Genomic DNA, 17,480 nt, shown 5'->3' with positions numbered 1-17,480 from the left:
TGACAAGTTGTCCTTAAAGAAACAAGGACAACTTGTCAACACAACAGTGGCACAATGAGTGCTGCAGGCTCACTATTCGCATTCAATTTACAGGTGCTGGGTACATGTAGTTCATTGTATGAAGAACTTAAAATTGAATTAAATATGTCAATCAGGTGTAGACCAGTGTTACCATGTTTTGGGGAGAGAGTAACAAACACTTTAGGAATGATTAGCATCAGTAAAGTGCACAGAGACCTAATGCTAACAAAAGCGAAATCCAGAAACAGGAAGACAGATGGCAAAAAGGTTGTCAGGTCTTACATAGTATTAATGTAAAATGGTTTGTTTGTAAATGTGAGTGTGTTAACATAACATGCTTCAGTAATATATTTGGTAGAGTGTGCTACAAAATGCACCACTAGTGCCATGCTGCACCCTTATCACTGCCTTTCTAAATGGGTGTGGCTCATTTGCTACGCATTTTCTTATTGTAAGGCTTTGATTTTTCACACTCCATAGGACTTCAGTGATGTAACATTGATTTCAGCACCCCACTCGGAAAATTGTTCCAGCACCACTGCGTTGTGGTCATTTTTGTTCTTCATGATTCACAAAAGAGTGTAATTTTTTAGAGCTCAATAGCTACTTACCTGAGAAAAAATGAATATTTTCTCAGAGGCACTTGAAGGATCGTTGTAGGTTCCAACATAGGTACTCAAGAATAATGTGGAAATTTTCTATTCACTGCCAACCATTGGCTGCATTTTCTTCATTTCCACGAGGCATGAAAGAGGGAGAAAAGATACATTTGCTGTTTTTTTCTGCTTTCTCCATTTGCATGTATGAGCTGTGTTACTCTTGAAGAGTATGAAATATCAACTCAACTCAGATTTGACAGATAAAGTAATGCCAGTCTCCTCTTCTCTCCTAGTATCATCTTTATCCCAAGATGAACCAATTGACAGAGTATGAGAAGGTCAGACAGGAACCAATCCTAGGAATATCAGGTCCCTATCCAAAAAGGAACAGCTCAACACAAACTACTAGCCCGCTTCTCTTCAATGGGAGACAATCAAAATATGTGTTAGGCTTGATGAACCTTACAAACGAGGTCCCGTCTGAGTCCTTTTGCATCGCTGTCTCAGTCCCACATCTTGCAATTTTTAGTGAGACAACCATAAATTGATAGTTGGAAATGATTGCAGCAATTCAAATCACTAGTATTTACCCTTCGCTCATGCCATTCCAGACATTTAATTTCAGATGTGCCATTACAGACAGGGACCAACTAAATGCAAATCAGTCTTTCTTCACCACAAAATAGCCAGTGAAGACCAAACTGTCAGACAACTTCCCTTTCTACAGGCTTGTTGTTGTCTTATTAGTGTGATGCAGTTTGATTGCTAGGACACTTTGAATTGTGATCCTCATCTGGAGATCATACCTCTTCTGATCAGGAAACTCCATTTAGAGAGCAGAAAGTCATAGGTGGACATGCTACAATCTGTATTAATAACTCTTACTACATCCCTTTTCATGTTTTTTGCTTGTCTGTACCATGACAAAATGTTCAGCTTGAACTGTTGGGCCACATTCAATCAAAAAGGGAAGACAATTAATCCTGTATGTTTTTGCTTAGTTGGGCATCATCATTGGGATGCAGATTGAGTGCTATGACACATCTATCTTGGGAGTCTGCGCATGCACACTCACCAACGCAAAGGGAAACTTCAAAATGTGCTGTTTGTAAATGCTTTAATCAATCTTTAATCAATCTTAGGCATTGTTAACTCTATGGATGTGTCTTATTCCACTGTTTTTTTTAAACTTGTCCATGATGTAAAGTGATAGTCTGCCAAAAATTCTTGTCTAATCCCATTTGAAATGGGACCCATAAAACCCCAAGACATTCCAACTTTGTTGGCCTCCTCAGTAAGATGCAACTGAAGTCCTACAGCGCAGCAAGTTTTGGGGACATGCATGGGTGTATCTCTCACTTGGAGACACCTGCTCCAAGAGGTAAAAAGTGATGGTATGAAATGCCTCAATCATTCTAGCCTACTGTTTATTACTCTGAGTTAGTTGCATTCCATAATCTTGTAGCTTGTCATTGCCATGCCAGACATGTGCAATCCAACAACTTTAGTCTCGCCCCTGTCTCTAAATGGTCAGCCATGACCAAAATGTGATGCCACTTCACTTCTGAGAGGGACAACAAACAGATCCCACACACGTTTCAGCCTCTTTGAACTTGTCAATCAGGTGTAGCTTGAATCCTGTGAAATGGATGGGTTAAGCCAGTTCTGGGCATATTCCTCCTCACTTAGACAGCAGAAATATTATAGTTGCAAAGGCTTGATCCTTCATTGTAAGATCTTTATTGTTAGTCATAAACTTCAGAATAGTTACCTACAGTGATGGGAAGTATGGAAAACTTTAACTCAAATATGTTATATTCATTGAGAAAAATAAAAGTTATAGTGTTGTTATGGAAAGGCGCATTAATGAATTATGAGCTACCATTAAAAAAAACACAAGAAACACTGAAATACACCAGTTAGAGTATAGTTACCTACCTGAAACGTGTTGCTGCATCAAACACATAAAACATGATGTCATTTAACATATCATGAGTGACGTAATATGTGGGATCATAAGCAGCGTATTAGGAGGGTGCAGGGTATAGTAGGTAGGTGACTAAACTGTAGATGGTCTGTTACAGTGGTTTTTAAATGTTACTTCACGTCTCATGCCAAAACAAAAATGAAACATCTTTTTTTTTCCAGCGGATTTCATTTTTTTTATATATTCGAAATTGGACCAACAGATAACCATTTGAATCCAGGCAAACCACCACTACACACATCCTTTGCCCGTGTGCAGTGGGGGGTTGTCTGCAGGGCCAGTGTGCATGTGCAGACTCCCAAGATAGATGTGTGCATCAAACCCTTGCGTTCGCTTCTCTTTTTCGCTTATTTTGTTTACATTTTTTTCTGATACCATGGTATTCCCACATTATCCAGCACACAAGCTTCCACACTATAGTACTGCAACACCACACAAGCTTCCCCAAAAAAAGCATGTATCGTACCACGGTACCGGGGGGTGGGTGAGAGTGTTTCCAGAGCCTCCAGTGGGAGTACAGGGGTACGGTGGGTCCTGTGAATACATATATATACACACACACACACACACACACACACACACACACACACACACACACACACACACACACACATATATATATATGAATATATATATATGTGTATATATATATATATATATATATATATATATATATATATATATATATGTAGAGAGAGAGAAAGAGAGAGAGAGAGAGGGAGAGAGAGCGAGAGGAAGGAATCTGGAGCACCCTCCAAAGCAGATCAAAGTCAGCAATGCCTCCTCTTAAGACTACTACAGGTTTCAAACCATGCACTGACTGTAGAAACCAGGTGTTGTTACTGACCAGTAGAACTTGTGTCTTTGGAATTGGGGCAGGACCTAAAGTCATATGACGTGCACCTTCATACACCCAAAAACAATCTGGGACTGAAAAGTAAAGCTGTATATCTCAGAATGCAAAAAAAAGTCACAGGCCTAGCTATCCCGGGATGGTTACTATTATAGTGGATGCACCTTTAGAAGCTACAGTATCTTTTTGGTTCCTATTCTGACCAGAGCTTGCCACTGCCCAAAATAACTCCACAGCCTATGTCAGTCTGCCCTTTGCCGTCACCAGTACAAACACAGCTGTCACAGAGGGAGGATCCGGTGCTGGTTCCAGCATATGACCCCAAAACTTCAGCACAATCCCGACTGATGATGTGCTATGGAATTACTGAAGCATAACCAGTTACAATACAGCCTAATTCTAAACCAAAAACTTTCCTAATCAGTTTAGGAAATTCCAAGGCTGCTCTTAAGGGGCTGGGGTAAAGGCAATATATGTCTTCCTAGCCTCAGCTACAATTACGCCAATCCTTTCAAGGTCAGGGATGTGGATCTGACAGTCAATGTTCAGGCCACCAAATGCATCCGTGCTCCCAGTCCCCTTCTCCTGTGGCAACAACCACCAAGTTGCTTTAGCTTACCATCAGTTGTGCATAACCACCCTGTGGGAGGCATGAACCAGCACTTTCTCCCAGGGTGGCTATCCATCACCTCTGATAAATGTGTCCTTTAAATCATTCATCATGGCTATGTCCTACCCTCTAATTCTGCTCTCAGAATTTTCCTCCCACTTCTGACCAAATATCAGAGGAACACCAGTCCATTCTCTTGCAAGAGTTGCAAGTTTTATTTTACAAAGCAGCCATTGTGAGGGTTCCTGACATGGAAATTAAGGATGGTTGGTTCTCTAGCTATTTCCTCATGGCAAGGAAGGATGGGGCCATCAGCCCATCTTAGATCTTACAACTCTGAAAGCTTTCCTGTGGAAGGACAAGTTCACAATGCTCAATGTGGCCCAGATTTTGCTTTTCCTGGACCTGAGCAACTAGATGGTGTCCTTGGACCTGCAGGGCATGCATTTTTATATACCCGTCCTGCAGCCCCACAGACCTTTCTTGTCGTTCATGGTAGGCTGGGACCATTTTCCCTTAGCCACACTAGTGACCCTCAGGTGTTCCCAAAAGTGATGCCAGTGGTGTCTGCCCATTTTCTGAGGTAGGTGATACCAGTTTCCCCCTACCTTGATGACTAGCAGTTGGAGGCAGGCTCTCCAAAATAAGTCATAGACCCCCTCCAGAGGATAACGAACTTACAGACATCGACAGAGTTCAGGATTAATTAGCCAAATTCACTCTTGACTCCTTCACTGAGGCTTCCTTTCATTGGAGCTATCCTGGATGAGTGTAATCCAGCGCCTTCCCTCTGTTCCAGCCATTCCAGGACATTCAGTTTATGATCCCAATGTTTCAGTCTCTTTCCTGAATCTAGATGAGAGCAGTTCTGAGGCTTCACAAGGGAAGTGTTCACTGGCACAAATCCTGCTCCATATCAGTCTGTTGGATTTGCGAGTCACTTGTGTGGTGCTGAAGGCCTTCCTGCTATCCATCAAGGAGAGGCTGGTGCAGGTTCTCATAGACAGTACCACTGTCATGTTATACTTCAGCAAGTCCGTTGGATTGAAATCCTGAGTCCTGTGTCAAAAGACTATGCACATTTATGGATTTGGCTGATGTGTCAGGGCATTTCCTGGATCCTGAACCATCTAGTGGGATCTTTGAATGCCAGGGTAGGCAAGCTCAGTCAGTGGCATGTGGCAGATTACAAAAATGTTGTCTATATCCTGAGATGGTGCAAGGCATCTTTCTATAGTTGGCAAACCTTGGCAAGATCTTTTCACCATAGTTGAGAACTTGCAGTATCAAATGTTGTGAGCATTGATGTTTCTATGAAGATACTCAACCAGAAAATGTGTCCCGGCTAAAATGGAATACAGAACTCCTGTAGGAATTCCCACCCCTGCCTCTTCTGCACTGGGTTCTGAATGACTGAGCCCAAGTCCACCTAGAGGCTCCAGATTTATTCAGAAAAGTGTAGTACCTGAAAAATTTGGGCATGCACATCTGCTCTTTGATGAAGCTACCACTTCAAAAGGATCTTCTGTTCCAGCAGCAGGGCCAAGTCCTTCACCCAAGCCTGCGCTATCAACACCTCCATGCATGGATATTGAGCACGGGCAGGTCTCTGTATTTGATCGCCACCCAAAGATAATGATGTCAACCTTGCTGCCAGGTGCCATTCAATGAAGTCCATTTACACCAGGCACTGGGATAAATGTGTGGCCTGGTGTGGAGTCTGCAAGACAGACCCTTCACAAGTGAAACTGTCAGTTGTTTTATTGTTTGTTTTGTCATTGTCCCAGGACTGCCTTGCATTGAACACTATTAAAAGTGATTTGTCTGCCCTTTTAGCATTTTTACATTTGCTCGACTAACCATCTTTGTTTAAATCACATGTTACGATAAGGTTTATTGGAGGTTTTACAGACATGTTCCTTACAAACCATTTTTGATAGCACAGTATGACCTTAATTGACCTTGTTTTTTCTCCTGTGTAGCTTAAGAAATATTTTCCACAGTCTATCCAGAAAGCTGTATGCCTGTCAGGAGGTTGTTCTCTCTAATCCCTTATGAGAGGGAGTTGCAAGATAAAAATTACTCGCTTTTGGTCTTGGTTCAGCATCAGAATAATCTCACTAAAACAACCCTGCAGCTTCTGCTTGTCTCTGCCACATGAGACGAGAGGCATAAAAAACATACATGACACAATACAATCAGTAAGATGTAACACAACTTTATACCTTCCAGTAGGATAAGAGCCTTGCTCATCTACACTTTTACTCGTCCCTGAGTATTAACTTATATTGATAGTTGCAATCTCAACCTTGACAACAATAACTTACTACAACCCTACCAACAACTATACCAGTTAAGAGAGCAGTTGACTCTCCTTATAGGTAAGAAACCCTTAAATTTCCTCACTGGCATATTAGCAAATAATGAGAACCAACTATGATTCAGCCCTACAACAGCACCCCTCGATGTATAACAGAACAGGCCAAAACTGAATTCTGCAGCCTGAGCCATAATTCACCAAAGGATGATTCGGATGGTGTGCTTTCATGGGGCTGATTGGGTGCAGTGAGTCCCTCTCAGATCCATGAACACACACCTTCAAACATTAACAAAATCTACAAAACATATGAACAAATCAGTATTTTAAGTCCCATATTGTTAATAACTTGATTAAGAATTGAAAATGACCATCAATCCAACCTTTCCGTAGCTCTTCAATGCATTCTTTTGTTCCTCAACCATTTGCCAAAACCTTTACTAAATGTATTAGAAATAAAATGCTCCATACCTTTGGATGTGGCAAAAAATCTTTTATCTCTAATTTACAGATTGAAAAAATATAGAAATCACTAGTGCTTCCAGATGGTAGCCATCTGATAGCTGGTGTCACTGCCCTTTGTTGCAGAATGCACTATTACTGCTGTTGAATTTATTTCTTGTTTGCTCAAGACACGTCTAGGAACACTTTCCCTTGTGAATCATCCTTCAAGCCATGCTTCTGTGAGAAATTGGGTTATTAGGTGAGAGGGGTAAGATCTCCAATCAAGTAAACACAATCCTTATCAGAGTGAACCACAAAACTCAATAAATAAATCTGTGTTTAACTCGCTGGTACAATACAGCTAGATAGTCAAACTTAGCTTAGAGGCAATGTGTAAAGTATTTATGCAGCACACAAACAATAATAAAATGAAAATACAAAACAAGAAAAATCCCATATCTGGTTGTGCTTGACTGGGTCAAAGTCAAAAACTCAGCCTGACAGTGATGGAGGACGGGTCAGATACAGGAACCAGGTCTGCCCTGCTGGAAAGTTTACCTTTCACTTTTAGTCCAGTTTTATGCAAGAAGCACTCATTGATGGGGTAGTGGGAAGACCAGCTTCAAGCTGGACATGGAGAGGGGTTCATTGCTACAAAGGTAAGATGCTGAAGTTTCAGGCCTTGATCGACAGAGGACAGTTTAGGCAAGTAGCCGGGGCCACTCTTGACGAATGTGTGGCTAAAGGGAGCCTAACCCCCGCTCCTGGGACATTGATACCCATAAAGTGTGGGTGACGCGACACAAAGACAATCGACGGGCAAGTATTAGCACTGCCCTTGTACTAGTGCATGATATTACTCTGCCAGTTGCCTCTTTGACCTAACTACCAGGGAGGTAATGATTTGATACCCTGATGAAAACCCCTGGACCCTGTCAGGCCTTGGTGCAGGGCTGAAACATGTTTGTCTAAAAATCTAGGGTCATAGGACCATAATAGTCCATATTACCCACTTACCTTATCTTAGTCTTCCCCACCTTCTCCATGAATAAAGGGATACCCAGGAGAGGGTGAGGGATTTTTTTTATCTCTAGTTAAACCCCCTGGCCACCCTCTATTTCTAAGTGCTCCCTGAAACACGGTTGAGCCCACCCTGAACTTTAGGAGTCAGGGTGAACCCGATGATGAAGCATGACACTATTAGAATGTGTGAGGGTTATATATAAAAAAGGAATTTTTTCCTTCCCCGCACTAGTCATGTGGAGCTAGCATACCCACGCGGAGTGACCAACCCCTCCAGTCCGTATTTTGTGTGTTATATACCACAATCCCCATAACCCTTGGCGGGATACTTTATTGTTGAACTGAGTTATACCAGGAGGACGTATCGCCCCACCCCCATTTTTATCTGAAGGGGCCTCTTAACCCTTCATGTTCAACAGCTTCTTCTTGTTTGGACCTTGTTGTTTATCAATATTTAGAAAGGACTTCGCCCAACAGCTTCATATAGATTGCGAGCAGTCCCAGTTAGTCATTTCGTGATACTTCTATGATTCTCCACAGGGTGGGAGTCAAAGCAACCGTTCCATGCAGCAGTGTTCTTGGGAATTTAATACATTTGAAATTGCATCACTAGTTATTCAGCTGACATTGGGCTATATTGGTAGATGGGATACCCTGCCACAAACATGGCACTTGTTATACGGCGGATGGGATATCTGCCACGTTTTGACGGAGTAAGCATCCACAAACTCTAAATAAGGCAAGAGTGTCCTAAGATTCTGTACTTATAAAAATAGCGTGAGAAAGAGAATGTAAATGTGAAAGAAAATGTACAGTACTTTAATGAAAAAACATGAATTCAGTTGCAATTGAGAGTCAGGGCACTGAGACAGAGCATTTTATACATAGTTTGAAGTCAAAAATTCTCTAAGGTTTATTTAGCATTCTTTTTCTGTAACATGCGGCTATTATGTGACACTTAGCAAACAAATATTTTTATTTTCAGAACTCATTCCTTGTGGGAAGCAGTCCGAACTTCAACTGCTCCGATGTCCTCACCAACAGTGATGCGAATATAGAGCTTAGCAGTGCTCACCGCAGCACAAGACCACCAAAGGGTGAGCTTCTTTGTCAGTGGGAATTGCAATGGGGTTCAATCAGTAAACATTGTCTTAAAATGTGTTTCTCTTCTCACACTATAGGTGGTAGAAGTGGGATCTGCTGGCCAACCTTTGCTTCTGGACACAATGGGGCACCTGGAAGTCCCCATGCAGGCCTGGTGTCTTACAATGCTATTACTGGCTTGATGACTGTAGAAGGTAGGTGTGCATTGTTCTAGCCTTCCTTGTGTTACTTCCACTCTGATGGCTCATCGTGATCTTTTACAAAAGTTCTACCCTGTATGTCTTAATGACGTAACAACACACATCATGGGCATTAGCCGCAAATGTTATTGTGATTGCCCCTCCACTGTTTGCACAAACATTTGACAACGTATTTGGTAGAGGAGTACCTAGACACCCCCAGCAGTCAATGTTTTCATTTTGTTATTCAGTAGACTAAACCTATGGGCGTTTTGCAGTACATAGCGGGACTGGACTCAGGGACTGTGATTAATGGCCCCTGCTTAGACGCTGCAGCACATGGCCTTCAGCCAACCATGGTGGGGTTGGATGCAGGGTCTGCACCAACCCGTATTCCAAATTTCTAAATCTTGAGTTAGTACTGTCGATGTTTTTGCTTTTGCTAGTTTATTATTCGCAAAATGTGTTTTTCTCATAATAAGATCGATTTTCACACGTTTCTGTTTACTTGCCTACCCATATTTTGGGCCCAAAATTGGTCATCGCATCTCTTCTTTTCTGTGTGAAATTTGTTCCACAGCATGACACTCATGAGTTTGAATGCATTTGCAGATTCCAAGATGGGGAAAAAATACTTCAAGTCCTTCATTACCAATCGCATCTCATGAGAGAATGAAATATGATTGACAGAATTCATGGGTTTCCAGCCAAGATATCTCTAATTTTTAACTCATCGATGCCAACCTGATACCTCGTCCAAATGCTATTATCTTAAAAACTAGTGAAAGGATTTACAGAAATATTAGAAAGTATGCTTCACTCAGAAAATGCGTGTCGGTCCTTCCCACCTGCATGTTCCGGCACAAATTAAGTAGTGGCCCTCTGTCCTGTCTTGTACATCAGTAATGTAGAAATCACCAATCCTGCCTTTGAACTGAACAGTGCAGTAGACATGTTACAACAGAATCAACAAAAGTGACCGATACGATTCCAAACCTTATGGTATTTGAGAAACACTGACTCCTCACCTGTACTGATCCTGCTCATGCTTTATGTTATTGTAAACCATCCTAGCCGGTACAATTCAGTACTGTGCGGAGTTTTACAATAATATCAACAGCACTAACTAGAACAATACAGTACAGTGTATTTACTTCTTCGTGTTACTACGATCAATGCTGGCCTGAATTGTCAATCAATCAAGTCATATTTCTAAAACGCTACTTGTCACCCAAGAGGTTAGCCAGGCACTAGCTGCTCGTCTTAGTCGAAAAGCCAGGTCTTCAGTTCCTTCTTGAATTGTTGTTAATTGAACAGCATGTAAATTACTTTTGTTGTTACCCCCAAGCCCCCGCTAAGTCCCCCCTAAACAGATGGTGTCTTTCCCATGTACTCACTTGTCTACTTTGCTCCTGCCCCCCTTTCTGCCATGTTCACGATGCTCCCGCCCCCCTTCCCGCCATGTTCACCATGCTCCCGCCCCGGCATACCTCCCACAGTGCCATAACCGGTGCTGACACATGCATTTGTCAATGAAAACAAACCCCACCTGCCTGCATGTCTGGCTTTTGTTTATTTTTTTTAGATTTGTTTTGTGACACAAAGCCCCACGAGGAGGCTTGGATAAGCAGTTTCACTAATGCAAAGGGTGCACTGCCCCACGCAGCACTCGCGGGATGCCAGAACTGGTTTAGCCCCTCTGGTTCATGGAGCAAACGCCCTGGGGAAAATTGAGCCAAGGATCTGTAGCGTATTTTGCTCATTTCCCCAAAGTTTTCAGAGTAAGTTCCACAGCACCTCACTCTGAATTCATACTCTCCGTCCACCCTAAAAAGTCCACCTCCACACTGGTGGCATTGACAATGTCCAGTTTGCTCCATTCCGTCTTGTTTACGTCTTTGTACTGGAGTTCATAAACAAGATCTATCCAATCATGGCAGACGTCGGAAGCTGGTGGTTTCCATTTTACTTGGATAAGTGCATAAACCCCTACTACACTGTGATTCAATAAAGTCCTGTTTAGGCCAATGGGGGGGATCTGGTTAAAATATGTCTTTACCTGTGAAGCAGTATTCATCAAGAGTGGTGTTCTTGTGTAGAAGCCTAAGACAATATCTAGGCCCTGTGGAGGTGTAGATTCATAATCAGGACACTCTCTCATTATCAAATCATTCAAGGTTTATTGTGTGCTGCATGGCTAAATACTTATGCGGTCCCAAAGGCGAGACCTATTGGCTATGCCAATGCTTGTTTCTATTAGAGCTAAAATGGGAAATGCGTCATTTTTGTCCCCTTAGTTTTTCCCCCCTGCATGGATCTATGCAAAACTGGCATGCCGAAAAATATCCAGTTTCATAAAGATGTGTTACATTTTTGCAGATTTGTCAAACAGCACCAAAGATAAAAGCTAACTAAAATGTATTTTCATTTCAAAGTGCAGCTGAACCAAAACTAGTCACAATTGCCCTCTCTTAATGGTTTCTGATAAACCCATGAGGGATTTCCCCCTTCCCCATGTTGTAGCTCTGTAGTTCTGTCCACTATGTAGATGAATAAGTGCTTTGAGATTTTGTATGCTAGTATGTATTTATGTATGTATGTACACGGTATTGCTATAGCATGAATTTAGCCTAAAGGTATTGGAGCACTTACATGGTCAAAGGCAAGCATAAGTCATCAAATGATAGAAGAACTAGCTGGGTGGTGGACGCTCAATGCATTGTGATGTAGAGTTATTTAAAGAGGTTGGTGCTCAACGCTTCCCAAACCAGAGCATCACTGGGGCTGTCCTAATGTAAATGGGGATGTTTTTCCAGATCTTGGGTGCATAGATGGAAAAGGCTGCTGCCTGGTTGTTTCTTTTTTACACTTATTAGTCTCCAGTCTCATGGTGTCCTGGCAAGAAATGTGCCAGTGATGGTGCGCATGTCTGCAAGATGAGCAGGGCTGCTGGTTGCAATGGCTTTGTATATGATGATGCTGATTTTGAAGCTGGTGTGTGCTGGAAAGGAGAGCTAATTAAACTTCACTGTGTCCGGGCGGCCATGCAGGAGGATGTTACCACCATCCACCATCCAAATCCAAATGATTAATCTGTATGAAATTTGGCAGCCAGCAAATTCAAGGCCCTATGATCAACCCCCAATGTGCATAGCCGAAGCAGATTATGCACAGGGCCTGGCCAAATGAAGTGCACAGCGCAGAATGGTTACATGGCTGGTGAATGTGGTACATCATAAAAATCATGAAATTATTGATAAAAAACCAATTGAATGTCAGTGATAGTTTAGCAACATAAAACCGAAAAAATGTCTGAAATACTCAGTTATAGTGTGCAGCGCAAAATGCACACCATAACATATCCCTGAAACTGCGAATGTCAAGCAGTATTGGTTTTGTGCTGAACCACAACATATATATATATATATATATATATATATATATATATATATATATATATATATATATATATATATATATATATATATATATATATTTCTTTTTTTCCCCCAGAAAAAAACCATAGGTTTCAGGGGTGTTTTAGTTAGCTGGCCATTTCACTCGTACAAAACCATAGAAATTCCTCCGTTATAGTTAGTTCTGCTAACTATAACTCGCACGCCCGCAATGCATTGCTGATGATGTCAAATACTGCATCATTCATGACATGGTCAGTGACATCATTGATGACATCTCAAATGACATCACTGATGACATCACTGATGACATCATCCACGTGACAATCTGATACACCTCATCATACACTAGTATAACCTTTCATCACTCACTGTAAAATACAAAGTACCATATTTGAAACCATTGACACACCAATACTAGTTACTACATACCCACTCACTGATTCCTAAGTCTACACACACAACTACCCATTCAACAACAGAATCATTTATACATGCAGTCACTAATTAATAGAACACTATCAAATGCACTTGTACACATATATAGACATTGACACATCAGCAGTCATCTTAGTCGGTTATGCAGTCATCCTACTCACTCATGAAAAAAAATGTATTGCACTTAAATTTACTCACTAACACAATTATCCATCAACACCTCATTTATTCAAACACATAGTAACTCATAGTTAATATGTTAAAAAATTACCATTACAATTATACACTCATTCATATAGTTACTCTAACAATCACTGACTCTTACACATACTTATTTATATACACCAACTCTCACATACAATGCCTTTTATTTTTTTACTTTGTTGAAGATGTACAACTAAAACATATATTCGCTCATCAACACAACAAATAAATACACTCAGTCACCCAAACAACTGTTTCCACATGCACTCTTAAACCTATGCACCTAGTCAATCAACCATTCACACATCTATGCATAGAGTTACACACACCCCATCCAACCACACACAAACTCAGTGTCCCATACAAATACTCACCCAACTAATCAATAACTAATATACACACTCATGTAGTTAGTGACCAACTGGTGCAGCATGTTATACAACAACAGAGACAGTGATGCACACATTCACATAGTTTAGTTACTAATCCATGTATTAAGTGAGACACTTTTAATTACTCACTTAAACAGACAGTCAGACAGCTACTAAATCCTCCATCCAGACAGTTATATATCCACTCAATCTTCAATACAGATTGGTATATATATATATATATATATATAATACATATATACATTTCAAACTAATCTACATTCACTCGAGGATGTCATCAGTGATGTCACTGACCATGTCATGAATGATGCAATATGTGACATCATCAGCAGTGCATTGCGGGCGCGCGAGTTATAGTTAGCAGAACTAACTATAACGGAGGAATTTCTATGGTTTTGTATGAGTGAAATGGCCAGCTAACTATAACACCTCTGAAACCTATGGTTTTTCAGTGAATTTCAAAGCTTTTTTAAATGCTAATTTCTATCTATAACGTCTCTGAAACCTATGTTTTTTTTCAGTGAATATATATACACATACATATATAAACATATAAATAATCTGCATATCTATATAAATACAAATATAAATGCATGCATACATATACATATACATATATGCATACATATGCATGTTATGTACATGAAAGTTTGAAAAACACTAATACAAGCAAAGCTAAAAAGCCACCTAATTACAAACAGAATTGCTTTAACTTAACCAAGGGCGAGACCTATTGCATTTTAAATGCTTGTTTACTTGGTTCCATCAAGAAGGCATTCAGATGTATCACACATTTGCCATAAATTCTGAATGGTAGCACTCTAGTTGCTCATTAGATCACTGTAGTGAAGCTACTGCTCACCAGGGAAGTCTGCTGCTGGTATTCAAAGTGCGTGTTTCAGTCAGCATGTCAGAATGTTTTAATGAAATAGAAGAGGATTTGAGAAGTCAAAATGTGCACTAATTTTTCTTTCTGCAGCATTAAATATAATTTCTATGGCAAAATGAACACCCTCATTTTGTTCCTTGGCAAATTAAATGTTTTAAGTGTTACCACTTTATTCCAATCAAGATGGCTTCAGGTGTGCCATACTTTTGGCATAAGTAAGACTGTTAGCACTCTAGTTGTTATTTAGAACACTCTGGGACATTTTGTCATTGGGCTATACTTGGGCTACATCTGGGTGATATTTGTGCTACATTTGGGCTCTTTTGTCTCTGGTGGCCATCTTGGGAGACTTATTTGTTGTGAAGTTTCCTAATATCCTTTTTTACTACAGTCTCCTCAGTAGGAATACTTTCAGTTTTTTACTTTGATTCCATCAAGAAGGCATTCAGATATGTCACACATTTGCCATAAATTCAGAATGTTAGCACTCTAGTTGCTCATTAGATCACTGTAGTAAAGCTACTGCTCACCAGGGAAGTCTGCTGCTGGTATTCAAAGTGATTGTTTCAGTCTGAATTTGAGATCTCACTTGTTCTAGCTCTAGTTGTTCTTTAGAACACTCTGGGAAGCTGCAGTAGAACACAAAGGAATCAACTGACAGTCTCTGCCCTTGTTGGATGTACATGTTTTACTGAGAATGTCAGACTTCATTCTCTCGCGACTGAGAGATGATAATGTGAATTTACAGAAAATATGCTCTCAGGTTAGCTTATAGATCACCTTCCAAACCTCTGCGGTAAAAGCATGAGAAAATATTTTTCTCTCGAACATGAATCATGATATCCCAGCAGAAGGCTTTTTCACATGGTAAAATCACCTTAGAACACACCAGAATTCCTAAAATGAGTATGATACCATCAACAAATGATTTATAATGTAACTAAAGTCTTAAAACCTTCTATTAACTGCAATGCTTTCTTGTGAGGTGCTATCATGTATATTGGTCCCAAGATGGCTGCCAACACTTCTTGGATGAAGTGCTGACAGCCAATCAGATCTCACGATGAGATGTGTGGTTAGGCTCTGTCCAGATATATATGTGATTTTGATTTTGATTTTCTCAGGAACTACTGAACAGATTGACACCATTTAAGCAAAAGGCACGAGTCTGAACTGAGGACTACTTCTTTGCCAAATTTGGAGTAATTCTGTTCAGCAGTTCGGACTGTAGCTGCAGCTAAAGATCCTATAGGAAATTGCATTGGGGAAAACACGTTTTGGGACCCCCCTTCTTTCTCGGCCCCCGCTACATGAATCATCCTGAGACTTTTAGGATAGGAGCGGACCGGAGCTAGCCAAAAGTTTTGAAAATTTTGCGAAGATACGTCAATCGGCGCCACAGTTATTGGGAATAGAAAGTTGCGGATTTCCTATGGAAAATAGGTCCTAACTATAACTACCTATATATATATATATATATATATATATATATATATATATATATATATATATATATATATATATATATATATATATATATATATATATATATATATATATATATATATATATATATATTATCTACTGGCGGTCGCCAGTAGATAGTTATAGTTAGGACCACGTTTCCATAGGAAATCCGCGACATTCTATTTGGAATAACTTTGGCGCCGGTTGACGAATCCTCGCGAAATTTTCAAAATAGGTGGGGCGCTACGCTCCGCTCCTACCCTGAAAGTCTCGGGGGGATTCGTCAAGCAGGGGCTGAGAAAAAAGGGGGGTCCCAAAACGCGTTTTCCCATGCATTTTTCCATAGGACCTTTAGACACAGCTACAGCCCGAACGGCTGAACAGAGTTACTTGAAATTTGGCAGAGAGGTAGTCCTCAGGTCAAGGAAGTGCCTTTTGTAGGTCTGGTGTAAATCTGTTCAGTAGTTCCTGAGAAAATAGCATTTAAATCAATATATATATCTGAGCCAGCTTACGGTGCGCTTACCGTGCGCTTACCGTACGCGTACGGTGACGTGCGCGAGCGCGATTCTGATTGGCTGTTAGATCTTAGTAAACATTCGAATCGGTCGAAACCAGGAAGCGGCGGCCGCCATTTTCTATCTCGCACTCTGAGGGGGTGGAAGAAAAACAAATGTAAAAAACATATAAAGGGGCTGTTTAGACTGCTCCCAACCACCTAGCCTTGATGGAGGTGTCCTCAAAGAACCCCCAAGGGCAAAAATGCAATTTTAATTTTTTTCGAAAAATCGCCGATTACGCTTACCGTACGCGTACGGTAAAAAAACTGCAAAAAAAAAAAATATCCATATTCTCCACACCCCGTGTGCAAATGGTGCCCGAAGGGCACCATTTGCCCATGGCATATCACCATTTCCATAGCACAACAAAAAATCAAACAATACCTTTCACAACGAAGCGCATAATATGTCCTCCATGTGCGCACGGTGCGGGAAGCGCACCGTGCATACATGGCCCATCCAGCGTAACGTGGGCACGCGGTGCACGTAGCGCACCGCATGCCCACCCAGCGTGCACGGCCCTAACTGCGTAAAGTGGGCGCACTGTGCGCTGGGCTCACTGTGCGCGCACGGTGCGCGAAGCGCACCGTGCGCGCACGGAACGAACTGCGTTAAGTGGGCGCGCACGCCACGAATGGCGTAAAGTAACTTAGCATTTATAAAACCGTACAAATTCACTGAAAAAACCATAGGTTTCACACACGTTATAGTTAGGAATTAGCATTTAAAAAACCTTGCAAATTCACTGAAAAAACCATAGGTTTCACACATGTTATAGTTAGCTGGACATTTTACTGATAAAAAAACCAATGAAATTCCCCCGTTATAGTTAGTGCAGGCAACTATAACTCACGCGACCGCAATCCTCTGCTGATGCTAATACTGTATTTAGACAATTATTTGTCCATGTCTTCTTCCATTAAATTTTAGCTATACATATATTACAAATATTTTTTTTTCATAAAGACACATATGTC

At 40.9% G+C, this 17,480-nt stretch overlaps 1 protein-coding gene across 2 annotated transcripts in view; it reads left to right on the top strand.

Annotated features, from left to right (window-relative positions):
• LOC146830895 (fibrocystin-L-like) overlaps nucleotides 1-17,480 on the top strand; it is a 1,171,295-nt gene that overhangs the window by 953,796 nt on the left and 200,019 nt on the right. For both annotated transcript variants that reach the window (XM_085605085.1, XM_085605086.1), the window contains exons 68-69: nucleotides 8,840-8,951; nucleotides 9,036-9,152. In XM_085605085.1, the coding sequence (XP_085461211.1) occupies nucleotides 8,840-8,951; nucleotides 9,036-9,152 (229 nt within the window). The remainder of the gene's footprint in view (nucleotides 1-8,839; nucleotides 8,952-9,035; nucleotides 9,153-17,480) is intronic.

Source organism: Triturus cristatus, chromosome 5_1, assembly GCF_964204655.1.
Source record: "Triturus cristatus chromosome 5_1, aTriCri1.1, whole genome shotgun sequence".
NCBI lineage: Eukaryota > Metazoa > Chordata > Amphibia > Caudata > Salamandridae > Triturus > Triturus cristatus.
This window is presented reverse-complemented; position numbering and strand designations above follow the sequence as displayed.